This window comes from Numida meleagris, chromosome 8, assembly GCF_002078875.1.
Source record: "Numida meleagris isolate 19003 breed g44 Domestic line chromosome 8, NumMel1.0, whole genome shotgun sequence".
NCBI classification, from domain to species: Eukaryota; Metazoa; Chordata; class Aves; order Galliformes; family Numididae; genus Numida; species Numida meleagris.
The window spans coordinates 1882724-1907789 of NC_034416.1; the positions used below are offsets into that span (position 1 = coordinate 1882724).

Genomic DNA, 25066 nt, shown 5'->3' on the forward strand with positions numbered 1-25066 from the left:
TCCTGACCGCTGCATAGCGAGCGCGGCGCGGCTCGCCGCCGCCACCACCTCCAGAAAGCTGCGGGGCGGAGAAAGCAGGCAACCTACTCTGAATTTCCCGCAAACAACCGTTCATGAGGGAAGTTGAGCCTTGAGGCAGCGCGGACCCTCTTGAAATGGATGCGGAGCTTCCAGGACCGGGACGGGGCGGTTCAGCCATCAGCCCCACCTCCCCCAGCCCGCCCGGCGCCCGACCCGCGCTCCGCTGTTGTCGCCGCCGTCACCATGCGCGGCCGCAGCAACTCGGGCGTGCGGCTGGACGGCTACGGCCGCCTGGTGCAGCAGACCATCCTCCGGCACCAGGTGCGAGACGTGGGCCTGAGGCCTGGCCACGGCGCCGGGGTCGGGCCCCGAGCCGTTTCCTGACGCTCCCGCCGTCCTTGCCCCCGCTTCTCGCCCTCCCCAGGACGCCGTGACCGGCCTGCTGCCCGCCAGCGCCGACCACCGCGATGCCTGGGTCCGCGACAACGTCTACAGCATCCTGGCCGTCTGGGGCCTGGGCCTGGCCTACCGCAAGAACGCCGACCGGGATGAGGACAAGGCGAAGGCCTACGAGCTGGAGCAGGTGGGGGGAGCGTGGGGCAGAGGGGCTGCCTGGGGCCTCCCCAGCGCTCGGCTTTTCACGCAGCCCGCCTTGGAGACCGAAAAAATGCAGTGTGGGCGAGGACGGGGCTGCCGTAGGGATGAGGGGCAATGCTGGGTGCCCGCTTTTCCAGCTGCACCTGGGGTGATTCGGGGACACAGGCTCGTGCCCAGGCTGGGAGCTCCTTCTCCTTCCTCCCCCAGCACAGCAGCTTGACCCTGCTGAAAGCCGTAAGTGCTTTCTTCCCTCCACTGCTTGCCTAGATAGCGAGGACTGTGGAAACGTTAGCAGAGGCTCTGGTTACAGGCACTGGAGTTCTGCAAAGGTCAGCGGCCAGCTGGTCCTGAGTCAGGGCTTCTCTTCGCTATCCAGAGATTAACGAGGCTGGTTTCCTTTCCTTGCAGAGCGTGGTGAAGCTGATGCGAGGGCTGCTCCAGTGCATGATGAGACAGGTAGGAGCCAGTGGGGAGCTGAGTGGTCTCCTCAGAGCCCACCAGGACCGTCAGCCCCAGCTTTCCTCAATGAGAGGAGGGGTGAGCTCCTTCCAGAAAGACATAAAATAAGCCCTGACTGGATGTCAGTCCTCCAGAGAGTGTTCCAGTGCTATGGGCTAGAGGCCAGTGGAGTCTTGTGCCAACTGCTCCCTGTCTTCTGGCCTGGCTGGCCCGGTGGCTATTCTCCCTGAGTGCATTCGGGGTGACCCTTTTCTATCCCTGTGGTACAAACATGGCTGTGTTCCCTGCAACCATTCACTAGAGAGACACAAGAGTATAGGCCTGCCTGTGTTCTCAGTGCGTGCAGGGGCTGTGAGATGTGTCCCACTTTCAGCTGTGTCTCTGCATGCTGGGCTGGTGGCCTGGAGCTTTCCTGGGTTTGGGGTTTGACAATCCCCTGCATCCCCTTCCACTTCTCCAGGTGGACAAGGTGGAGGCCTTCAAGTACAGCCAGAGCACCCGGGACTGCCTGCATGCCAAGTACAACACCCACACCTGTGCCACCGTGGTAGGGGACCATGAGTGGGGGCACTTGCAGTTGGATGCCACCTCCCTCTACCTGCTTATGCTGGCGCAGATGACAGCCTCAGGTGGGATGCCGTTTGGAAACCTGTATCTTGAGGGAATGAGGCACATGACATGGAGGGGGTTGAGATGTTTTGGGCTCTCTATGTAGATCTGTGGCTCTGCTCTTGGGTGTCCTTTGTTGCAGGGACACGACCTGCTGGGGGGAGTGGGAGTGAGGATGTGGCAGCCACAGGGAGGGTGAGGAGGAGGGGGCTGGCTTCTGCAGCCCCTTCCTAGGAATGCCTGAGGACTAATGTGAATTCTCCCCTGCTGCTTCAGGCCTCCACATCATTCACAGCCTGGATGAAGTCAACTTCATCCAGAACCTTGTCTTCTACATCGAAGCGGCCTACAAGACAGCGGTGGGTAGCTTGAGGCCTTTGCCAGGGAAGAGAATCGTGCCCAGAGGGTGGAGGTGGTGGGTAGAACCCCTCAGAAACTTACTGGGAGCACTGCCAAAGGGTAAGGCTCGAAGAGTTTTTGGGAATGACACAAACTGCTGCCTCCCTGCAGGACTTTGGGATATGGGAGCGCGGGGACAAGACGAACCGGGGGATCACTGAGTTGAACGCCAGCTCTGTCGGCATGGCCAAGGTGAGCTGTGGGGATGAGACATGGTCAGTCTGGCTAGGGGTGCTCTGCAGCCTTGGCAGAATGCAGGGGGGGGGTATTTGCATCTCTTCCTTGTTTAAAACTGATCAGTGGAGCTGGCATGGTGTGAGAGCTCTTACAGACTGGCAGTACGGTAGAGGACACTGCTCTCAGTCTCACCCTGCTTGCAGGCTGCCCTGGAGGCCCTAGATGAGCTGGATCTCTTTGGAGCAAAGGGAGGCCCACAGTCAGTGATTCGGGTGCTGTCAGATGAGGTGCAGCACTGCCAGGTGAGGCCTGTGCATGCATCATATCATCAGTAGGCTAATTGCAATCTGATGGGTTTGTGGTGTGAACAGTGGCAACCAAACCTCTTTCCTTCCCTTTGCCCAGTCCATCCTTCACTCGATGCTGCCGAGGGCCTCCTCATCCAAGGAGGTGGATGCCAGCGTGCTCTCTGTCATCTCGTACCCAGCCTTTGCTGTGGAGGACAGCGAGCTGGTGGAAATTACCAAGCAAGAGATCATCACGAAGCTGCAGGTGAGCAGCTCTGCCCTCTTCACCCTTCCTGGGAGACGCAGTTCAAACCCTGCAATCCTTCCCTCCCGCGAAACGTGCTTGGGGAGGGGATGCTGGGACTTGTTCTCTCCCAGTCTCTGTGACCTGTGTCAGAGATGTACAAAGAAACAGTCTGCGTGCTGTCACCCTTGGCTGTGATCGTGGTGCCTGAGCACTGGGTGACTGTGTGAAGGGGGTTTTTGGATGGAGGAGTCCCCCATGCTTCTACAGTGAAAGTAGAAGGTACCTGACACTGTTCCTCCTGTTCAGCTCCTCTTCCCCTCCCTCCCAGGGGCGCTACGGCTGCTGCCGCTTCCTCCGTGATGGATACAGGACCCCCAAAGAGGTGAGTGTCCCCAGTCTGCCACCTGCCATGACTGCAGTGCTGAGGAGAGACTGCCTTGGGTTACATTTTTAGCATCCTGGGTGCTGTGTGAAGACTGTTATGGGGAGCACCCCAGCGATGAGAGCTCTTAGCTCCAGGCATTATCATGGGTCTGAACAGGGCTGCCCAAAATTCCACAGCCCATTGCAGAGGTGTGGCACATCCCATCCATGCCTGCAGCAGATAAGCAGAGGCTGGCTCTGCCCATGTCCTGAAGCTGGTGATGCTGCCTATCTCTGAGGCTGGGGAAAATGGGACTGCCACCCCACATGGGAGCCCTGCAGAGATCAACTTGTGGGTCTCGGTGAGCCCCATGGGGACACAAAGGTGTTTTTATCTCTCCTGCGCCAGCAGGCATCTCGTGTACTGCTATGCTTGACTCTAAGCATGAGAAGGGAAAAAATGGGCAATGATATAAGTGACAAGCATTTGATAACCACAGCACCAGAAAATGGCACTTGGAATATTAAATGACCATCTGGTGAGCCTGTAATCTGGTGGGCCTGTAATCTGGTGGGCTCCTTTGGCTGTCACATCAGCTTGAGGGTTCCTGAATGATTCTCCTTTGCTGTGCTTCTCCAAACCTGAGCGTCACTGGCAACGTGTGTGGCTGGGGCTCTCCAGAGCTCTCCAGTCCAGCCTTTCCCAGTGCTCATGAGCTTTGCCACTGTTTGGTTAACCTTCATCCACAGACTGAGGGCATTTGAGGCTGGGGTCTTGGAGGGGGAGTAAAAACCTCATGATTCTGAGGGGGCTCTGCAACCACCCTCCTTGCTGTTGTGGCCTTTCTGCAGGATCCCAACCGCTCCTACTATGAACCTGCAGAGCTGAAGCTCTTTGAGAACATCGAGTGTGAGTGGCCTTTGTTCTGGACTTACCTGATCATCGATGGGATTTTCAGTGGAAACATGGAGCAGGTACGGGAGGCAGGACCTAGCGGGCCAGGGGAAATGAGTCCTGGGCAAGGGAGGTGTGTAGGGTGGGGCACAGGGAGCCCTGCCCTGATGCTCTGCTCTCTCCTCAGGTGCAAGAGTACCGGGAGGCCCTTGAGGGGATTCTCATCAAGGGGAAGAACGGGGTGCGCCTGGTGCCAGAGCTGTACAGTGTCCCACCAGACAAGGTGAGCTACCTGAGCTGAGGTGGGGGTCTGCTCCAACAGGGTTAGTGAGCAGAGAATAAGAATGCCTCATTGCTACGTGATTAAGTTTTAGCCACTGTTACACGAAATCAAATAGCAACTTCTGCATGGAAGCTTATTTAGAAAAGGTATGATTTGGAGCTGTTAAAAAAACAACAGCACTGCATATTGGATAAATAAATTACTTATTTTCCTCAAAGCTTATCTTGCCCCCGTATGTAAGGGTGCTTTGCTGACAGTTTACTGATGCATTGGCAGATTTGTAAATGCAATGGTGATATTCCCTTCAGCATCTCATGTCTGTGGGTCCCTCAATGACCTGGCTTCTCTTCCAGGTGGATGAGGAGTACAGCAACCCCCACACTGTGGACAGGATACCCATGGGCAAGCTGCCGCTCATGTGGGGCCAGTCCCTCTACATCCTGGGCTGCCTGATGGCTGAGGTACAGTCACCCCTGGTGCTAGGGAGGGCTGGGTGGGCCAGACTTTGAGCTCAGAGGACAAATGCTGCCACTCTGTGCATGGGGAAACTGTCACCTCCATCCCTTGAGACCTTTTAAAGATGGGTTGCTGGTAGGCTTTACCCACTCTGCTGAGCCCGTGAGATGTTTATCTCCTCTTGCCTTTTCTTTTTCCCTCAGGGCTTTCTAGCTCCTGGTGAAATTGATCCCCTCAACCGCCGCTTTGCGACTGTCCCCAAGCCCGACGTGGTGGTGCAAGGTGAGGGAAGAGGACCAGTTCCAAATTTTTGTGTGGGGACAATGCCCACTCAGTGGCTGGCTGTGGGGTGGTTCTACTCGCCGGCACAGCCACACCCCAGCCCTGGCAGCAGGATGTGAGATGCGATGCTGGTCTTTCTACTGGACCCTGCATTGCCCCAAGGAAATGTCACCTGCTACAGCCTCTTTTGCAGAGGATGGAAACTGGGCCCGTCCTCCCACTGCTCATCTGGGTGTAGCGAGTGTTATGGGGAGCAAGGCGGAGCTCTGGTCCCCACAGGGACCCCAGGCAGCTGCCTCTGCATGAACTTGCACCTTTTGTGTGTCCTGAAAGACCATGGGCAGCGATGTCTCACCCTCGTGCCTCTGAAGAGAGCTCTTCTCTCTCCTCAGTGTGCATCCTAGCGGAGACAGAGGGGATCAAGGCTGTTCTGAGGAAGGAGGGCATCCATGTGGAGACCGTGGCTGATGTTTACCCCATCAGAGTGCAGCCTGCTCGCATCCTCAGCCACATCTACGCTCGCCTGGGTGAGCTGCAAGTTCCTGGGTGCAGAAGTTGCTGTCCCATCCTGCTTGTAGATGCTGATGTCCTGCCCTGCTCCTTTCTGCCTGGTTGCTTAGGGCTTTTCTGTTCCTGGGCCTGCAACACTGCTTCTGTACGAGGGGAGCAGGGGTGGCTTTGGCATTACAGCTTCACAGTCACCTCACTCTGAGCAGTGTCATATGGAGTGGATGTGGTATGAGTAAGATCACCCAAATCTCAGTTAGGGAGGCCAGCTCGATCCCAGGGAAGGGTCTCCTGTCTGAGTCTTTAGGCCAGGAGGGATGGCTCTTGCTGGAGGGGAGGCAGGCTCTGAAGGGAGTGTGTGTTGAAATCTGCATGCTCATTCCCTGATACCGCATCTCCTCAGGCACAGGGCTTGTTGTGCAGGAGCTGGAGATCCAGTCTTGGCCAAGGGAGAAACCTGACCTGCCCCAGGCTGTGGGTGCTGGTTAATTTAAGCCACTGAAAGGCCAAGTGTGACATGGGCAAAAGGGGCAGGGGAGCCACCTAGCAGCTGCTGGGACTTCTCCTGAGTGGCGATGCAGCTACTTTGGAAGTCATCTAGGAGCAATGGGGACACTAACAGAGCTGTCACCTTTGGGGTCTAGCCCTGTGCGGTGGGGGCATCCCTTCCCCAGCTTCTGACATTCCCAAGGACCTGGAAGTGCAGAGTATTGCTGAGGTCAGGGTTGTTTGTGTGTCTCTGGTTCCAGCAAGAGTCCTTGGGCAGGGCTGTGGGCCAGAATATCGCTGACGCTTTGAGCTGTGCCAGCTGGATGCAGGGCCCAGGGGTATTCAACACAAGCAACCCTTTTCATCCTGGCTGGTAGCACGGAAGCTTTCTGCAGTTTGCTACCACTTTCCCTTTTGAGAGGATTTGGGGAAAATATCATAAAACCTTATCTTCCCCAGGTCGCAACAAGCAGATGAGTTTGACAGGACGGCCCTACCGGCATATGGGTGTGATTGGGACCTCCAAGCTCTACAACATTAGGAAGAACATCTTTGCCTTCACGCCACAGGTGGGTGGCGTTGTATGTGCTTGTTAGCAGCTGCCACGCTATGTAAATGGATGGGAGGTTTGTCCACTGGCTGAGCACTCAAGCTGGTCTCAGGGCTGGCTGATGGGAAGACGTGAGTGGCACCAGAGGGACCTGATGGCCGTGGAAAGGGCATTCATGTCTCCTTCTCTCCCTGCAGTTCATAGACCAGCAGCAGTTCTACCTGGCACTCGACAACAAGATGATCGTGGAGATGCTGAGGACAGACCTCTCATACCTCTGCAGCCGTTGGAGGATGACCGGGCGGCCCACCATCACCTTCCCTGTCTCTCAGACCATGCTCAGTACAGATCCTCCAACCTCCTCTGTGGGAACATGGGGGTGGGTGGATGGGGGCAGTCTGGGTAATGGGGACACAGCGGTGCTGGATCAGCCAACAGCATCCTGTAAAGAGCTCGCTGCTCAAAGGAGTCACATTGAGTTGGCAGCCATCCGGTAGCCAGCAGGGCTACCTGCCAAGCACCAGTGCCTGAAGCTCAAGGCAGGTTTGTTGGCATGGAAGAACGTCGTCTCCAGGCAGCTAGGCCTGTTTGGGAAGCCTTCTGGGAGCAAGACAAGAAATAGTTCCCCTGTAAAAATGTTCTTGGGGCTCTTCCTGCATCGTGACTCTTCACCAAGGCTAACCACCTCTCAAAGGCTTTCTTAAATGTCAAGGAGGGGAAAACAGAAAACCAAAAGGAGCAGAAAGCTGCACATTGGCTCATAGCAAAACTGGCTTCTCTGGAGAGCCCTCTCTTCCCCATGAGCCAGCACAGGGATGTGACTTCATGCTGTCTTCAGGCCTTTTTGATTTTGCTTGTGTACTTGAAATCCCCTTGGGCGTTGATTGTGTTTGCTGTGGTGTCTTCTGCCCTGACAGCAGCACCCCAACACCTCAACAGCACCCTGAAAGCCAGGGAGGGAGCAGGGGGCTGTATGGATTGCTGCTGTCTGGTGCTACCAGCTTCAGGGTGAAATCCCAGGGGCCTGTAGTGCATCTCAGCCTGGCTTTGCTGGTTATCCAGCCTAGACAGTCATGAATTTCCCTTTTTGGGTGGTGCTGTTGGTGCCACCGCCTGGCTGCACACCCCAGAGCAAGGGTCTGGCTGCTGTCGTGGTGCTTTGCATGTCTGAATGCCCACCTGGTCCTGTGTTACTGGAAGCCTGTTTGATTAGGAGAGTCTGACTGCCTGTGTCTCTGTCCCCGACAGATGAAACGGGCAGCAGCATACACCCCACGGTGCTGGCAACGCTACGGAAGCTGCAGGACGGGTATTTCGGTGGTGCAAGGTGAGTGCATCTTCTTGGGGTGCAGGAGGGAAGAGGACTGGTGTCCTACCTGAGAGTGGCTATATGGGATCAAGATCTGTCGCTCTGCTTGTTTGGGGAACAAGCTGTGGTGGATATGTTGGGGTGTGCTAGGCTGTGAGTGCACCCTGGGGCTACAGTCCCAACTATGGAGGTGCAAGAGAGGACATACCTCCTTGTGCCATTGAATCCATGGCTGTAGGACCCCTCTGGTAGCTTTTGGGCAGCCTTTTCATACCCACATGTGGCTGGAGGAACTGCGAGCAGTTAAGCAGACATTGGGACGTGTGTCCGCTCCCAGACAAGCCTATCTATCCCTGTTGAGGGGCTGCCCTGCATCCAGGAGGCGAGCCAAGGGTGCTGCCTCCCCCTTCCTCTCTGTGTGACCTCCCCTCCTTTTGCCCAGGATCCAGACGGGTAAGTTGTCGGAGTTCCTGACAACGTCGTGCCGAACGCACCTCAGCTTCATGGACCCTGGGCCGGAGGGTAAGGTCTTTGCCAACGGTTACAAGCTCGGCCTTGACAGCTTTGAGGAGCTAGACCCTGAGGAGTGGCTGCATGGCTTGCAGTTTGCAGAGGATGGTAAGGGGGAACAGGCCAGTCGCTACTGTGGTGTGGAAAACACTGAACTCTCCCATGAACCGTTAGCGTCCAACCTCCCTGTGAGCACCTGCCACCGTGTTCCTCATCACTTGGGTTTCCACCATGTTTCTGCACCCGTCTGACCCTCTGCCAATTAACCCCATCTGAGTGACGTTCACGGTGACGCTAGTGGGGTGGCGGGGCTGGGTGAACAGAGGCGGCTGTTGCAGCCCCTCAGCAGAGGGGTTTCCCAGTCAAACGGGGCTGAGGTTGGGGGACGTGGCTGTAGCAAGCATGGGAGACATTCCTGAACAAGCCACCCCAACCTCCGTAGGCTGTTGCGTGGGGAAGAGACGAAGGCTCGGCAACCTGCCTCTGCCCTGGAGATTTGGCTGAAGATGTTTGGTGTGGTCAGCACAAGTGGTGGTGCAGAAGGTGACTGTACAGTGCCCGAGGTGTCCCTGGGTCCCCAGGCATTCTCTGGGTGGCATTTTCACAAAACTGTTGGGCCTCCCTGGACAGGGCGGCTCCAGTGCGTGCCAAATTGAGGCCTTGCTGCTGTGGACAGGGTGCCCATGGGGCCTGTGAACCATCACAGCATGATGGACCCCCTTGCTCTGAGACCATGGCGGGATGCAGGTTTTGCTGCTCCCCTCGCCAGCAGCCCTGGGCACGTCCTCCTCCTGTGTGACCCAGTGGTGGTCATCTTCCCAGCCTTCCCATCGATCTGCTCTGCCTTTGCTGATCCTGGAGCCAACGTCTCCACTGCTGCAACTCTGAATGTTTACTTCTTTTGCATGGCCGTCATCCTCTCGCCTCATCCTCACTCTGCAGTTGCACTGCCTCTTGCTGCAGCTTGGCAGGCTGCAGCCAAGCTCCTCCAAGGTGTCTGCTTCCTCCTACCCCCAGCAGGAGGTGGGGTCTGCCTGGCCAGTGTGTCCACTTTGGCCTCTCTAGAAGATGCTCAGTTTTAAGTTTTTCTGTGGTCAGACGTTGCAGGTAGACAATTTTCTCAAGCTCAGTGTCTATCCTGGGGTATTTCCCCAACTTAGCCCCCAAGCAATGAATGCAGGGCATCCCTACCAGACGTATGAAGGAGATGCTGTGCTATCAGCCTTGGATGCTGTTTGTAGTTCTCCTCCTAGAGCAGAAATGCTGCTGGCCCACTGGTTGGAAATGCAGCAACAGCTCTGTGTTGCATAGCATCACCTTGTGTGGGGCATCGCCCACCTTGGGCATCACTCTTGCTGGGCATTGCTGTTAGGTACTGGCTGAGCAGAGACATAGTCTCTGAGCACCCTCTCTGTGCTGTAGTTAGTGAGTGGTGGCCCTGGTGCTCCCAGCGTGGAGGTGGAGGCTGGGCAAAGACAGGCAGGAGCTGGTGCTTTGTAAAGGAGAGCATGCTGCCCTCCTTTAACTCCTAACTAGAAATAACTGAATTACTAATAGGAAATAACTACTGCAAAACTTGCCCTGTCTTGCTCCCATGCTGGAGCCTTGGTGGGGTGAGGCTCTTGCTGTGCTGGGGCAATCCAAGTGGTCTCTGCTTGGACAGACAGTGCTGCTGCTGCTGCCTGTTTGGTTGGCTGCTGGTGCTAGCCCCACGCTGTTGCTCTGTGCAGCCAGCAAAGCTTTGTCCCTGTGGGGACGCAGCTCGGGACCTCTGCCCTGGAGTGCCATGGTGCCCAGTGGCTGAGGCCCTTTCTTTTTCTTCCTGTTCCAGCGGACACGTATGACGAGGTTGCACAGTACCTAGACCACCTGCTGCAGCGCACGGTTCCGCAGTCGAACCTGCCTCCCACTGCCCAGCAAGGAGGGCTAAAGCGCTTCCGTGCCGCCGTCCACACCACCCGTGACCTCATGTCCCTGGCATCCAAGGCCAAGGACCTTCATGTCCAGAGTGAGTAACTCCAGCACCCTTTACATCTTCTCTCCGGCCTCATGGTGAGGCTGAGGTGCCTTTGGGAGGCTGAAGTGCCTTTCCCATCCATGTGGGATACAGTGTAAACCAGGGCGACCTGCAGAACAATCTAGCCTTCGCTTGGGCACATACATCTGAAGTTCTTTGTCTTAGTCCTGGCTATGGTATCGTGGAGCTGGTCCCTCTTGGAAACTCCCAAACATTCCTCTAACCACGTGGGTTTCTCCCAGGAGTCAGCTCCTCTGCAATTGCTCCTTGGGAGGAGCAGAGGGTGGGTCATGAGCTGATTTGAGCACAGTGATGGTGGCTGAGGTTGAAAAATGCCTGCACCAACTGACCCTGTCTTTCTTTTAGATGTTGGGATGTACGTCCCCAGCAAGATCTTCCAGGCATCCCAGCAGTCAGTCAAGCTGCTGAGCTCACCCCACCAGCATGACCAGGAAGGCAAGGTGAGCCCTTTTCCTCCCTGGCTGGGCTGGCTGAGCACTGCTGGCTTCTCATCTGGAGCCAGAAGATCCTTGTGGGGCTACATGGGGAAAGCTTGGTCCTTTTTTTGGGGGGGATGCCCCTGGGCAAGTAGCTTTGGCTCCACGCCTCCCTGTCCTCAGTGCAAGGTGCTGCAGTGCTGACCAGGAGCACGGCTCTCTCTTCCCCCAGAGCCACGCACTCCATGCAGAGATGAACCTGCCCCGCGACGAGGCTGGCAATGTGGACTGCAAGGCACTGGTGGACCAGCTGCGCATCTGCCCCACGCTGCAGGAGCAAGCAGACATCCTCTACATGCTCCACATCCTCAAGTATGGCCAGCTCTGAGACCTTCCTGCTCACTGGGTGGACAGCTGGCATGGCCATGCGTGTACCTTGACCTGCGGAGCCTGGGTGCTGCTGCAGGATGATTTGATGGCAGTAACCTGGCATCTCCTTCACTGCAGGGGGCCTGAGTGGCACACAGGGCTGGAGAGTGAGCCTGGCCCCACTGTCAAGGAGCTCCTCACTGAGCTGTACGTGCGGGTGGGGGCCACGCGCCAGTGGGCTCTGATCCGCTACATCTCTGGCATCCTCAAGAAAAAGGTGGAAGCTTTGGATGAGGTAAGAGCCCTGCCACTAAGGCCTGGTGGGCTGAGGGCATCATCAGCTCTGTCTCCCTCTGCCTTGTGCTGAAGCCCCAAAGCCAGAGCTGATGGTGATGCCTGGCCCGATCCTTTCCATCCGCAGGCCTGCACAGCCCTCCTGTCTCACCAGAAGCACTTGACGGTGGGGCTGCCCCCAGAGCCACGTGAGAAGACGATCTCGGCGTGAGTGTGGTGCCTCTTCTTTCCCATGCATTCTGGGCTGGGACTGGATGCAAGACAGCCTGCATCTCCACCCTGGACCAGAGGGATGCAGGGCTGTCTCTTACCTACTCCACCATTCCCTCCCCAGCCCGATGCCCTACGAGGAGCTCGTTCACCTCATTGACGAAGCCAGCGAGAAGAACCTCAGCGTGTCCATCCTCACCCAGGTGAGGGGATACACCACGGCTGGGTGTCAGCTCTGGCAAGCAGCAGTGGGGTGACCTCCCTCTGTCTCTCCAGGAGATCATGGTGTACTTGGCCATGTACATCCGCACCCAGCCAGCGCTCTTCACCGATATGTTTCGAATCCGCATTGGGCTCATCATCCAGGTGATGGCAACAGAGCTGGCACACTCCCTGCGCTGCTCAGGTACGTGTACTGAGGTTGGTGGGATGGGGACTATGGTGCCTGGGGTCCTGTCAGCCAGAGGAGAAATGCCGTTAAAAATGGGCAGCTCTCAAACTCAGGACGAGACTCGGTGTGAAAATGGCAGGGTGTGTGGTTGGGATGGCTCTTGGGTAATTTCCTTGCAGTGTCTATCTAGATATGTGTTGGGCTGGCATGAGGAGGAGTCCCTGTTGTAGGCAACAGCTGGAGTTTATCGTGGAATCATAGAATCCTTAGAGCTGGAAGGGACATTTAAAGGTCATCTAGTCCAGCTGCCCTGCAGTGAGCAGGGACATCCACAGCTGAATCAATTTGTCCTTGAAGGATGAGCTGTATGCCCTGCTAACAGACTGGGGTGCAGGCTGGGAGGGTGAAGGGTGAACAACGTTGCAATTCTTCTCTCCAGCTGGAGAAGCCACTGAGAACCTGATGAATCTCAGCCCATCCAATGTGAAGAACCTCCTCTACCATATCCTCTCCGGCAAGGAATTTGGGGTGGAGAAGAGTGGTGAGTCTCTTGGCGGGGCTGAGAGCATTTCTGGGCAGAGCCGGGTCCTGCTGCAGAGCGTGGCCAGTTCTGGGCATCCTCTTCTGTGGAGAATGTCCCCATTCTCCTACCTTTACAGCACAGCTTCTGCACTGCAGCGGTCTGTATTCTTCAGCAGGCTGGTCTCTGGGGATTGAGCCTGAGTCCTCTGACTATTGGGGCTTTCCTTAGCTCAGTTTTTGGTATGATCCAGCCTGAATTGAAGCAGCTCTGATGCTGTAGTGTGAGCTGGGGATACAAGGCAAGGCTGTGCATAAGTACCAGCGCTGCACAGCAGTGAGGGATATCTACATCCTGAGCTGCTGTACCCACTCCAGACCTCTCCTCTCCTCCAGTGCGATCAGTGGACTCGCTGGTCACCACTGCTATCTCCATCTACGACGTGGAGGCTGCCGGGGCCACCAAGACTGAGCGCGCTGGCATCGTCAAGCTGAAAAGTGAGATCAAACAGGTGAGGGCAGGCAGTGCAGACTGCTTCCCTGAAGGTTTGTAGGGGCAAACAAACTCAGGACAAGCAAGGCTGATGGGAGAGCAGAAGAGAGTTCGGTCCTGGGCTATAGAAAGCTTACAGCTGCCTCCAGAAGCCCCTTTTGGCTCACTCCTGCCCCAGGAGGGATGTGGGGTAAACCCTTTAGTGCAGGAGTTGCTCTGGCAGTGTAGTATGGGGGGAAGTACAGGGGTGCTTGAGAAGATGCAGGGAAGGGGTGGGGACCATGCAGCATCCCTGGTGGGGATGATGTCCTGGTGGGCCCCTTTCAGCAACAGAAACTTCATTACCTTCTTCTCTTGCAGCAACTGGATAAACGTAGGCAGTCTCTGACCGGGAGTAAGGTGAAGCCACCTTGGTCCTTCTACAGCCTCAGCTTTTATCCGTCAAGCTGCATATCAGGGCAGCTTCTGAGCATGCATGAGTTAATGAGCTTTCCTAAATGAACCCACTGAGTGAGCTGCTGCAGCAATGAGCTGGCTTCCCTTCTCGGCAGGCTTAGCATTGCTCTGTTTTTCAGGGAGCTTCCCTTTAAGTGGGATCTGCTGTGTTGAGGCCGTAGAAGAGGAAGGTTTCTCAAAGCCATGGGTGCCCTGGCATTACAGCCAGCTGGGAGCAGTGCTGCATAGCTGCCACGGTCAAATAGATCCTATTATACTGCCAAAAAAATGCTGAACGGGGTGGCACTGTGTCTCCACTGCCACAACCCAGTGGCAGCCATGCCAGGACATTGACTCATGGATCCCACCTGTACTCTCCTGCTACTTCCTCTCAGTCTCACGCCAGACAAGTGCCTCCTCTGGGGCCTGGCTTGTGTTTAGGTGTGGTCCTGGCCTGGCCTGTGGGGACCAGGTTGATGCAGCAGCTGCAGCGTGAAGCCTGGTGTCACAGAGGGACAGCGCACGTGGCAAGGACAGTCCCCCACCTGCTGCTGGCCCTCCTGTTTCAGGAGTTCTTGCCCATGCCAGCAGAGCAATCACAGCCCTGCTTCTCCTCCAGTGCAGTCCTTTCCCTGATGCTAACATGAGACTTTCTGCATTTTTGCCTTTCAAAACTTCCTCTCAATGTCCAGCTAACCACAGCCCCTGGGATAACTGCTCTGTGACCTGAGCTTGGTCTGTGCTGCTGCTACTCTGCTCATCATGATTGCTGCCGTGCCTGGGCACTATTTGATTTATGTCTCTCCCTTTCTCTTGCAGCCTGGGGACGGTGACCTGCTGCCCTCTCTGGTAACCTGCGTTTGTTGGCTGTGTGCATGGGATCTGTCATGCTTTGTGGCTGCAGAAAGGAGCAGTGCTCTGGCCGGGGGTGCTGATCTCCAGGCTGTGGGGAGCTGGGGCTGTGGGGAGGGCTCTGTTGTTGGCAGCTCTGCCCCGGGTACCTGGCTGCGTGAGCACAAGCCCTCAGGCAGCAGTGTGCTGTGCTTTTCTCGGGTATTTAACCCTGCAGCAGTTTCTTTTCTCCTTGTTTGTCTATCCAGTCTGCTGGGCAATCAGAGCTGCTGGACAAAGGCTCCTTTTCAAGCTTACTGAAAGATCAGGGCAGTAAGGACAGCCGCCAGGGCCAGTGGAAGCGGAGGCGGCGGCTGGATGGGGCCCTCAACCGTGTCCCCTTGGGTTTCTACCAGAAGGTCTGGAAGGTCCTGCAGAAGGTGAGCTGGATGTCCACACACGAGCCTCTGGTCCCCAGACACTAGCCTTCCCAGGGGGAATTAGGCACTGATGGCTTGTCCCTGAGGTTGTGTTGGTACGTGCTTTATGCACAGTGCTTTCAGCTGGCCCTGGAAAGCTGGGGAAGAGCTGGAGCTGCCTTGTAGGCATGCAGCACCTACTTCACCCTGTGTTTACCCTTGCAGAAGGGGGCTAGGTCTGCTGAGGAACTTTATGTGTTGGGCAGGGCTGTGAGCTGTGAGAACCTGGTGTTGGGGCCACAGCTGAGGCAGCTCTGGGCACTGCTCATCCTCGGCATGGTAAACCAGGGAGCAGAGTGCTGTGTGCAGGAGCGCTCCAGGTGATGCTGATCTGGTGTTTAAGGAGTGATAGATTGTTGTAAGGAGGCAGGAGGTGGAGCTGGGGCATGTGGGCAGCATGCAGTGACATTCAGCTGGCAATGAGGGCACAGTGCTGCTCCAGGCTCTAACTGTGGCCTCTACATCTTGTTCTGCAGTGCCACGGTCTTTCCGTGGAGGGCTTTGTTCTCCCCTCTTCAACAACCAGAGAGGTAGGTTTACTAGGTGGGGAACACGATGGGTGTGAGGCCACTCTGGTTGAGTGCCCAGCCTGGCTCAGAATTTGCGCTGATGATAACAGCACTCTATGTGCATTTCTCCCTGCCTCCATGCAGATGACCCCGGGGGAAATGAAGTTTGCCGTGCACGTGGAGTCGGTCCTCAACCGCGTGCCCCAGCCAGAATACCGGCAGCTGCTGGTAGAGACGATCTTGGTGCTCACCATGCTGGTAGATGTGGAGGTGCACACCATCGGTGGCATCATACCTGTGGAGAAGATCCTGCACGCAGCCAATGACCTCTTCTATGAGGAGCAGGTAGGGGCTGCAGTCCGCACCCAGGCTACCTAGGGATCAGTCAGCCATGCTGAGGGCTTGCCTGTTGTCCTCATGGGGCACAGCAACAACGCAGCATCCTCCTCGCCCCTCATCACACGTGGGGTGCAAGCGAGCACGGGTCAGCCCTTATTCCTAATGCCTCTGTTCTTCTTCCCCATCCAAAATCCAGAAAGCCCTGGGTGCTGATGACCAGATGCTAGAGAAGGATCCCTCCACGGGCATTTGCGACCTGCTGTACGACAGCGCACCGAGCGGCCGCTTCGGCACCATGACCTACCTGTCCAAGTCAGCGGCCCTGCACCTGTACGACCTCCTGCCCGGAGATGGCTGCGCCATGCAGTAGATCTCGCTGCTCTTCTCCCCGCGCTCTGGACTCCTGGAGAGGCGTTGTTGCACGCTGCTTTCAGCCACGGACCTTCAGGCTGTGTTTGTGGCGCGGTCGCCTGGCCTCGTGCTGGGAGCTGTTGGGGAAGGGCTGAGCTCACAGCCCTGCCTTCTGCTCCAGCTCGCCTTAGGGCTGGGGGTCAGGACGGACCCCCGATGCTGTTCTCCTGCCAGATTGGAGGGTTTTAACCTGTTCTGTGCTGCTTTTCCCTCCAAATCTGCAGGGTTTAGTCTAGCGTGAGCTAGGGATAGTGCTGCTGGACTGAGGGGGAGCACGCCATGCCATCCCCACACCTTTGTCCCCCCCCATAACGGTGGGGAAAGCAGTTTCATGTGTGTTTTCTGACCCTCTGTGGGTCTGTGTTGCCTTAATGCTGCTCTTGGGCCTGTTTTGGCCCCCCCGGCCTTGAGCCGGCTTGGGGCCGCCTTCAGGCCTCAGGCCTTTTTTAACAAAAGTCACATTTTTTTCAAACAAAAAAGCCCATTCGTGCTGTGTGGGAGCCCGCAATAAAACGTCTCCAGCACGCGTGTGCACAGTGCGTTGCTCATTGGGCGGGCTCAGGGCGGGGGGGCCGCCATGTTAGCGGGCCGACAGGGGAAGGACTACATTTCCCAGCATGCCCTGCGCGAGGACAGCTCTTCCCAGCATCCCCCGCGCTCGGACTACAGCTCCCGGCGTGCCCCGCGGCGGTGAGGCCGGGCGGCCCGGCCCGGTGTGGCGGCCCGATGGCGGCGGGGCCGCCCGTGGCCTACGTGTACAGCCCGGAGTACGCGGCCCTCTGCGATTCCCTCTGCAAAGTGCCCAAACGGGTGGGCTGCGGGGGATGGGGGCTGCCGGGGGGGGGCGGGATTCGGGGAGGTGGGAGGGAGCCCTGTGTGAGAGGGCCTCGCTGTGGGACGGGTGGGGGGGCTCTGTGTGAACAGGGTCCCACTGCGTGAGGGGAGTCCCAGCGGGAGGAGGTGGAGGCTCGCTGAGGGGGCCCTGGTGTGAGGGGGCACCGGTGTGAAGGGCTCCTCCCCAGCATCACAGCTCTCATGCTGCCCTCACGCTCATCCTCATCTTGCTTTTTTTTTTTTCCCCCAGGCCAGCATGGTGCACTCGTTGATCGAGGCGTATTCCTTGCTCGACCACATGATGTAAGTGACTCCGTTTTCTGCCTGGAGAGCCTTTTCCTATCTGCTGAGGCTTGGCAACGCTGAGCGCTGTTGTCTTTCTGCCCTCACTCATGGCAGAAGGCTGCGAGGCTGTGGGGCACCTCGCAGATTTGTAGGATCTAATGAGAGCCTGCTTGTTTGTTAAATGGACTGGATCATGGTAACGATGGCAGATGTAATTTTTGGCTACCCTTCCTGGCCTAACAACATGCACATTGCCTCATGCTGCCTCCGTGGAGGCCCTCTCACAGCTTCAAGCCATGCTGCTGCTGCCGAAGCCCATGGGCAGTGCTGAGGCTCAGGGAGATGGTGCTGTTGTGCTGCGCTGCTGCCTGGGAGCTGTTCTGTGAAGTGTAGGTACTGTTCTGGAGAGAAAGCAGAGTGAGGTCTGGAGCAGAAGGGTTAGAACCCATCCTTGGGCTCTTCAGATTGGGGATATGAAGAGGGAGGAAAGGCTTCTCTTGCACAGCATCTCAAAACACCTTGAGAAATCCCACACTCCTGTTTGGCTGGGCTAGGAAGTCTCTGCAGGACTTTTTATTTCTTATTTGTACTAAGATTTTTGTTTAATTGTTGTTGTTTAGAGTGCTGCACAAGCTGTTACAGACGCAAAATGGAAGGGGAGAGAAGTGGTCAACCTACAGGCAAGCGTGGAGCGTTCTTCCAGTAGCTCTGACCTGTACCACAGTGCTGCTTGCGGAGCATTTTAATGAATCACAAGTTTTAATTGGGCAGATGGCAAAGTACCTGAACCCAGGGAAGATGTGAGCAAGTTGCTGAGGACAGAGATGGTCTCTGAATGTGGCAGAGCTAAGAGCGCATAGGTGTCACTGTGTCATTGCTCAGCTCCTGCTCTGGCAGACTGGTGTCCTAGAAACTTTGTGCCTGCTAGGAGTCACTCAGACAGGGACAGCAAACAGGAAAGGGAGATAAACCCTTAAAGTGAGGGTGAATGGTTAATTGCAGGCAGCACCTGCAACTGTTCCTTGTTGGAGTAGGCACAGCAGCCAGTGCTAAGCTTGTGTGAGAACTGAGAAGGCCTGTTCCAGATTTCTACTCAAAGTGGCAGTTGGGTATGAGAGTGGGATGATTTTGTTCGTTATTTTCTAATAGCAGTTGCCAAACTGTCTGAGGAGGTTAAAGCTGAGCATTGCAGTAGTGTCCTGACCTGCTCCCTCTCCTCTCTGCTAGGATAATCAAGCCCAAAGTGGCTTCCATGGAGGAGATGGCAAGCTTCCACACGGACGCTTACCTGCAGCACCTGCAGAAGGTCAGCGAGGAGGGGGACGATGACCACCCAGAGTCTGTGGAGTATGGACTGGGTAAGGACACAGATTTATTGCAGTAGGGTGACCAGTGCAGGGTGCTGTTTGCTGGCAGGCTGCACAGGTGCCTCGCTGTAGCTCTCAGGTGCTCCCAAACCACTTCAGCCAGCAGTTACCTGTCAAGTTGATGCTTCCCGTGTTGCCAGCAGAGAGTACTGCCAGCCCCACGCCGCTGCTCTGCCTGCCATGAGAACGACAGCATGAAACTGCTGCCAGGAACCAGACCTGCACCGTTTGCACAATGGCTTTGCTTATTATCTTGAGCAGCAGGCTCTTGCCTGCTGGATTACAAAAAGCTTGAGTGATACAGTAGCCCTTTTCGTCACTGAAGCTGCTTTGCCTGCACTTGGAGGAGCAGCCCTGGACTTGTGCTGTGCTGGGGATCCGCTCTAGGGAGACTGCTGTAGGAACTGGAGGAGGTCAGGTCCTAGCTGTGGACCTGTGAGACACCTAGACCCGTCTTCCTTGTGGATATCCCAGTTTTTAGAGCGAAAATATATCTGCTGCTGCATCAGGGCTTTCCTGGTGCAACAACAAAGAGCTGAGAGTGTGTTTTGCAAGCTTGCTGTGGGATAGTAGGTCAAGGTAAATAAGCATGCAGATCAGAAATCAGCTTAAAACCCTTCTGTGAATCTGAATGAGCTGAGTACAAGAAAGGTTTGTTTCCCTCCCCCCACACACACATTTACCACTCACTAAATTTGCCACACAAGTCCAGGTACGATACTTGTCATGACGGTTTTGCACAGTGGTTTGTTTTTAATTTCAGCGTGCACAGAATGAAAAGCTAAAGCTGTGCTTGAGGAGCAGTAGCCCAGAGCATGCTTTCTCCCTCAGAAATGCCTGATGCTGGCTGTCACCCACAGGTTACGACTGTCCAGCTACTGAAGGGATCTTCGACTACGCAGCAGCCGTGGGGGGAGCCACCATCACCGCGGCCCAGTGCCTGCTGGATGGCAAGTGCAAGGTAGCGATTAACTGGCCTGGAGGGTGGCATCACGCGAAGAAGTAAGGAAACAATCTCTTCCCTTGTGTTTTCTCACCTGGTGTCTGACCCAGCTTCCCCGTGAACCCTCAGGGGGAGGAGATCCAGCAGCGTGGTGTGAGGGGGTGAGGGAAGGACGCAGGGTATAGGGCGGGTGCTGCAGCGTGGCCCTGTGACGTGTCCCCACATCCAGAGACTACTTCTTATGCCCGGGGCTCAAGTGAGAATCGATTTTGCAAAGTATGTTGTGGTCCATAGAGAATGGCAAAGGACTGGTGACCTTTCAAACACGAATGAGTGTGGCAAAACATTGCCCAAATTGTTCTGCGTGGCTTTCTTGGTTTGTTGATAAGAGGAGTGAAGTAGTGCAGGTCTGACCTCTGGTTTTAATGGTGCTCTGAGATGTGGTGTCAATAACAGGCCTCTGTCAGGAGAGGAAGTGTCAGCGTTGTCCCTGAATCCTGCAATTATGGGGCACTAATATAATTCCTGTGGCTTCCCTATTCCCCATGGTTGTGTATGTTTTGTTAACTTGTGTCCCCCATCTTCCAAAACGTCACACCAGCAAATGCAGAAAAGGGGATCCCCAGAATTTTGCATAAGTCACATCTCTAACCCTAATTAAAAAAGATCTGCTCCGTTTGACCAGCTTCTCGCCTGGGGAGTAGTGGGGGAGTTGCCCAGAATTACCTGTGAGCCCTTTGGCCTTGCAGAGCTGCTCCAGGTAAAGCCAAGACACTTCTGTATCAGCATCCTGGGCTCAGTGTCATGCAGAAACTGCTCTGCAGCTTTGGGGGACTTGTTGGTGTGGTGTTATTTAGGGTAAGGTTCTGGGTTTGTAGGCCATGGTTTAGGTTAGCCACGCAGGATGGATGTGAGTGTGCATACAGGGCTCGGTGGCAGCTCACAGAGCTGCAGGGAGCTGATGTCTGCACTGCGTACCCACGCCAGGTGAACCAGCTGGTGCCAGGTGGTGGCCAGGACCTGAGCTAGAAGCAAGTCAGGGATTGAGAAACTCTCTTGTTCCTTTGGTGCCAGCAATTGGAAGCTTCCTGCTGCTGGCAAGCACAGGGTGGAGAAGTGAGCAGTCGTGTTCTCAGTGATCTGGGCTGCTCCTGGCCCACCTCTTCCTCCTCTCCACCCCTGCAAGATGAAGGCTTGCAAGTGCAGGTGGCAAAGCTGAGACCAGTGGCGATGGCACTGGTGACGTCCAACCTCGTGGCTGTTTTTCTCGCAGAGATGAAGCTTCTGGCTTTTGTTACCTGAACGATGCTGTCCTGGGGATCCTGCGTCTGCGCCAGAAATTTGACCGCATCCTTTATATTGATTTGGATTTGCATCACGGGGACGGTAAGGCCCGGCACAGGCTGCAAGCTGCATAGACTTGAGTAAGGCTTCACCCGCTGCAGCAGCAATGGCTTTGTCCTCTTTCAGTGTGAATTCCTTCAATCCACTTCTGCCGTGTCCTGCTTTGTGGGTGTTACTCAAGTACACTGCCCTCTCATGAGGTTCTGGGCAGTGGTCTCATATCTAAAGCAGCACACTGCATTAAGTCTGTTCCTGCTGCAGTTAGCCTCTCTGGTGAGGACTTTCCCCAGGCCCTTGTCCCCATCTTGGGTGACAGTGTTTAATTCTTTAATGTCACCTGTGCAAAGGGGATGCAGTCGGTAACGAGCATTGCTTTTAAGGGAAGTCATGACACTTGAAAGTAAAAGCAGAGAGGGCCTTGCTGAGAGTGCTCTTTGCTTCAGGGACATTATTTCAACACCGCTTAACATTTCTGCTCTCCTAACTTTTATGGTGTGTTTCATTTTGCTCCATTTCCCCCCTGCATTTGGTTTCTGTTAAGTTTCCCATTACTTCTTTTTCCCTTCCCACCCTCACTATTTTAATACATCTTTAAGGAAAAAGAAGAGGCATGTGGAATTGCAGCAGCACTGGGAAAAGCAAGAGAGCCCAGTAGCTCTGATTCTAATCAGAGCCAAGCTCCAGGCAGAGCATCCATGCTCGGCTCCCTCCCCAGCCTTGCAGACGAGCACTGACTCGAGGTATTGGGACCCCTTCAGTTCTGATTAGCATGAGACCTCTCAGATTCATTTCAGTTGTGACCGCTGCTGCCTTTGAATTCAAATCTCCATTGATGGAGGATGGCTTTAGTGAACTGCTTTTGTTTTTCTGTTTTGTTCGTTACATTCCTGCTCTACTCACCGCGTCTATTGGTCGTCTCTTTCGATTCTGTCACTTACACGAGTGACGCATGGAAGTTTTTTTCTTTTCCATCTTCTGATAGGAGTTGAAGATGCCTTCAGCTTCACCTCGAAGGTCATGACTGTTTCTCTGCACAAGTTTTCACCGGGATTTTTCCCAGGCAAGTTGAACTTGCGAGGTTTGTGCTAATTTGATTCATGTGTCAGTGATGAGGTCTCAGTACAGGCACATCCCGTCCTCATCAGCATGGGTGTCTTGCTGCCCTCTGCATCTAAATATTCCCTCTCTTTTGACGCGGAAGAAGGAAGAAGGGGGAAACTGTTTATCTGACATATCTCCTCCTTTCTTCTTGTGGCTAAGTTCTGGGCAGAGGCACTGCTGGCTGCCCTTGGAAGCTTAATTACAAGATAGGACAGAGAGCTGGAACCAGGTCCATCAAAACCTTCCAGTGGTGGTGTTAAGTGGGCTTCTCCATAAGCATACCAGGCCCTGGCACTCTGCTCTTGCCTGAGGCGTGCCACATGTTTCTCTTAGTGCTGAGCCTCTTTTCCTCTTTGTTAACCACTGGCTGTTTCCATTTTGCAGGCACAGGGGATGTGACAGATGTTGGCCTGGGGAAAGGTCGCTATTACAGCGTGAATGTGCCTATTCAAGATGGCATTCAAGATGAGAAATATTACCAGATCTGTGAAACGTAAGCCCTTTTGCTCTGATATGGTTTACTTGGATGGGATTTTAGAGACTGCATGGATTTTGCTTGTTTTTAATTCCTGTTGGGATGGGGCAAGGGGCTGATGAAGGTCCTGGGGTGAGATCTGGGTAGTGCAAGCTCTTTGGTTTGACACCACAGTGGTTTATAATTGCACGTCAAATAAGCTGCTTAGGTTCTCAACCAAGGCAGAAGCGTTTATTCCAGGAACCACATCTGTTTCTTACATTAGAGAAATAAAGACACTGTTGTGAAAGAAACATGTTTTTCTCCATTATCTGCTTTATATTTTTGGCTTCAGAGTGCCATGCTGGGAACAAGGAGATTCCTAAGAATCTCCTTGAGCAAAGTCAAACACCTGAGGTGCCCAGTTGTCTTCTGCAAGAGAATTCTTGTAATAAGGAATTAAAAGGACACTGGCCATCTATGTACAAAGTGTGTTCGAGCCAGGGGGAGCTTGTTTTTGCCCCAGGAGTATGGGAGAGGGCAGTGATAATGTGGAGCCCACCTCTGTTCCTCCTGTCTTGTGCTTGCTAGAGGCAGCAGGAGCATACCCTGCTTTTCTCTGTGGCTATCACAGGAAAGGAAAACCCCTGGGCCTGGCTTCCAGCCCTTCTACTCAGGCCAGCTGATGTACGTGTGTAGTTTGATGCTCCAGCTGAGCTAAGCTTGCAGTAACCCCCTGCTTCTCTCTACAGTGTGCTGAAGGAGGTGTATGCTGCCTTCAACCCCGAGGCAGTGGTGCTGCAGCTGGGGGCTGACACCATCGCTGGAGACCCCATGTGCTCCTTCAACATGACACCTGAGGGAGTGGGCAAGTGCCTGAAGTACGTCCTGCAGTGGCAGCTGGCAACTCTCATCCTGGGAGGAGGTGAGTGTGTGCACAGCATGATGGTCGCAAGGAAGCATGAAAACATGTCCTTGTTGGCAAGAGAGATCATTCTGGGTCTACAGAGGTGCCTGGAGGAGCTTCCGCAGCTTGTTCCTTCCAGTAAAATCTCTCTCTTCCCTTTTCCCCAATCTTTCCCTTCCCAAATCACAATTCTTGCTGGAGACAGGAGGCTACAACCTTGCCAACACAGCCCGCTGCTGGACATACTTGACTGGGGTCATCCTTGGCAGAACGCTGTCCTCTGAGATCCCTGATCACGAGGTAAAGTTTTCCGTGCCCTCCCTTCTCCTTGCCCAAGAATAGAGTCATCCCACCTAATCCAAGAGGCACCCTGTCAGCTCAGTGCCGTTTCACTGAGAGGCTCTCCTGTAACAAGAATGTGCTGCCCTGGCAGCATAGTGGGTGCATGTTCCCAAAAACTGAGGCTGTCTGCATCTTTTTGGAAGGATTCTGAGAAACCAATAAGCTCCAGCCTCAGATAATTACAGAGGATGAGGAGGTGGAGTCACCTGCTTGCTCAGAGAGCTCCTTAGGATGTCCTCCTCCAGGGACAAGGATCATCTGAAAATCTGCTGAGTCAGATGGAGCATATCCGTGGTGCTTGTGTATGGCCATGCTCCGTCTTGTTGGGGGTGCTGGATGAGACAACTGAGGGATTGTAAAGTCTCATTAGCCTCGTTTGGTTGCTTACTCCTCTCCTCTTGCTGTAGTTCTTCACAGAGTACGGCCCTGACTACGTGCTGGAGATCACACCCAGCTGCAGACCGGACCGCAATGAGCCACAGAGAATTCAAGAAATTCTCAACTTGATCAAAGGTGAGTAGGCAGGTAAAGCTGACGCTCCTGCTTTGGGCTTATTTTGGCCTCTTAAGGAGGACTTCAGGCTCATGGGAGTCTTCCTTGCTAGCTGGAAAGATGAAACCCCATTTCTTTGTTTGCTCATCATACACGGTGTCTTGTCTCCCACTTGGCATTCTCAGTGTCAGCAGCACATTTAGTTCAGAGCTGTGGGCCCTGTTAGCAATGGGTGCCGTTGCCTTTCCTCTGCCTGGGCAGAGGAGGAATCTGTTAAACAGCTCTGGGTGCTCTGGGATGTCCCTGGCTGGGCCATGCCATCAGGCTGAGGTTGGGCTCAACCCTTTTTCCTCTTTTATTGCAGGGAATCTGAAGCACGTGGTTTAGTGGAGAAGGGAAGGCTCAGGTTCCTGCAAGAGCGTTTCCCTGTTGGAGAGACGTTTCCGGAGCGGCTGGTGACATTTGTGGCTGCGGGGGGAATTTGGATGAGATTACTGTTGGTTCGTTGTTGAATCTGCTTCTCTTTAAAAAAGAAAAGCCTGCTCTGTGCCACAGATCTCCATGGGCAGGAAAGTGAGCCCTCCAGCCACAGCTTCCCTGTGCCAGCAGAGCCTCTCCTGCTCATTTCTCTTCACTTTTTTAACGTGGTTGAAGTTTATTCTCACAACAGGTTTTAAACGTTTTTTTAAGAGAGAGGCCACTGCAAGCTGTGTTTTAAACTCTTGGGCATTTTTTTTTTCCACATAAAATATTTGAAAAACTCCAGCCCCTTTTCCTTTCACCCCATATCTGCCCTGCCTTGCCTGCGCTCAGCTGTTGCTCA

The 25066-nt window shown here is 54.9% G+C and overlaps 2 protein-coding genes across 7 annotated transcripts; both read left to right on the forward strand.

Moving 5' to 3' along the window:
• PHKA1 (phosphorylase kinase regulatory subunit alpha 1) lies at positions 175-16706 on the forward strand. Of its 6 annotated transcripts, none has more exons than XM_021405770.1 (33): positions 176-342; positions 446-604; positions 1027-1074; positions 1538-1706; positions 1963-2045; positions 2197-2277; positions 2466-2564; positions 2668-2814; positions 3125-3178; positions 4012-4134; positions 4242-4337; positions 4691-4798; positions 4997-5075; positions 5468-5602; positions 6531-6640; positions 6819-6963; positions 7870-7948; positions 8373-8548; positions 10272-10448; positions 10824-10918; positions 11127-11266; positions 11402-11558; positions 11685-11764; positions 11892-11970; positions 12044-12173; positions 12598-12699; positions 13074-13189; positions 13531-13569; positions 14425-14454; positions 14706-14876; positions 15392-15445; positions 15569-15769; positions 15960-16706. In XM_021405770.1, the coding sequence occupies exons 1-33, from the start codon at positions 265-267 to the stop codon at positions 16131-16133; spliced, it is 3714 nt and encodes a 1237-aa protein (XP_021261445.1). In that variant the 5' UTR covers positions 176-264; the 3' UTR covers positions 16134-16706. The 6 variants fall into 6 exon arrangements, with proteins under 6 accessions (XP_021261448.1, XP_021261445.1, XP_021261449.1 ...); XM_021405774.1 differs by having other exon boundaries at positions 8373-8452; XM_021405771.1 differs by lacking the exon at positions 14425-14454.
• On the forward strand, positions 16830-25008 carry HDAC8 (histone deacetylase 8). The gene is made up of 11 exons (XM_021405779.1): positions 16830-16984; positions 17259-17311; positions 18521-18651; positions 19521-19662; positions 20877-20989; positions 21930-22007; positions 22433-22541; positions 23255-23427; positions 23615-23709; positions 24159-24264; positions 24608-25008. The coding sequence occupies exons 1-11, from the start codon at positions 16901-16903 to the stop codon at positions 24628-24630; spliced, it is 1107 nt and encodes a 368-aa protein (XP_021261454.1). The 5' UTR covers positions 16830-16900; the 3' UTR covers positions 24631-25008.

Bases quoted from the DNA above. Each gene is read 5' to 3' on its own strand.
- PHKA1 (XM_021405770.1), top strand. From the start codon at position 265: ATGCGCGGCCGCAGCAACTCGGGCGTGCGGCTGGACGGCTACGGCCGC. The intron at 2,278-2,465 runs GTGAGCTGTGGG...CCCTGCTTGCAG, and splicing joins GCTCTGTCGGCATGGCCAAG to GCTGCCCTGGAGGCCCTAGA. The intron at 12,174-12,597 runs GTACGTGTACTG...TCTTCTCTCCAG, and splicing joins ACACTCCCTGCGCTGCTCAG to CTGGAGAAGCCACTGAGAAC.
- HDAC8 (XM_021405779.1), top strand. From the start codon at position 16,901: ATGGCGGCGGGGCCGCCCGTGGCCTACGTGTACAGCCCGGAGTACGCG. The intron at 20,990-21,929 runs GTAAGGCCCGGC...ATCTTCTGATAG, and splicing joins GGATTTGCATCACGGGGACG to GAGTTGAAGATGCCTTCAGC. The intron at 23,428-23,614 runs GTGAGTGTGTGC...TGCTGGAGACAG, and splicing joins AACTCTCATCCTGGGAGGAG to GAGGCTACAACCTTGCCAAC.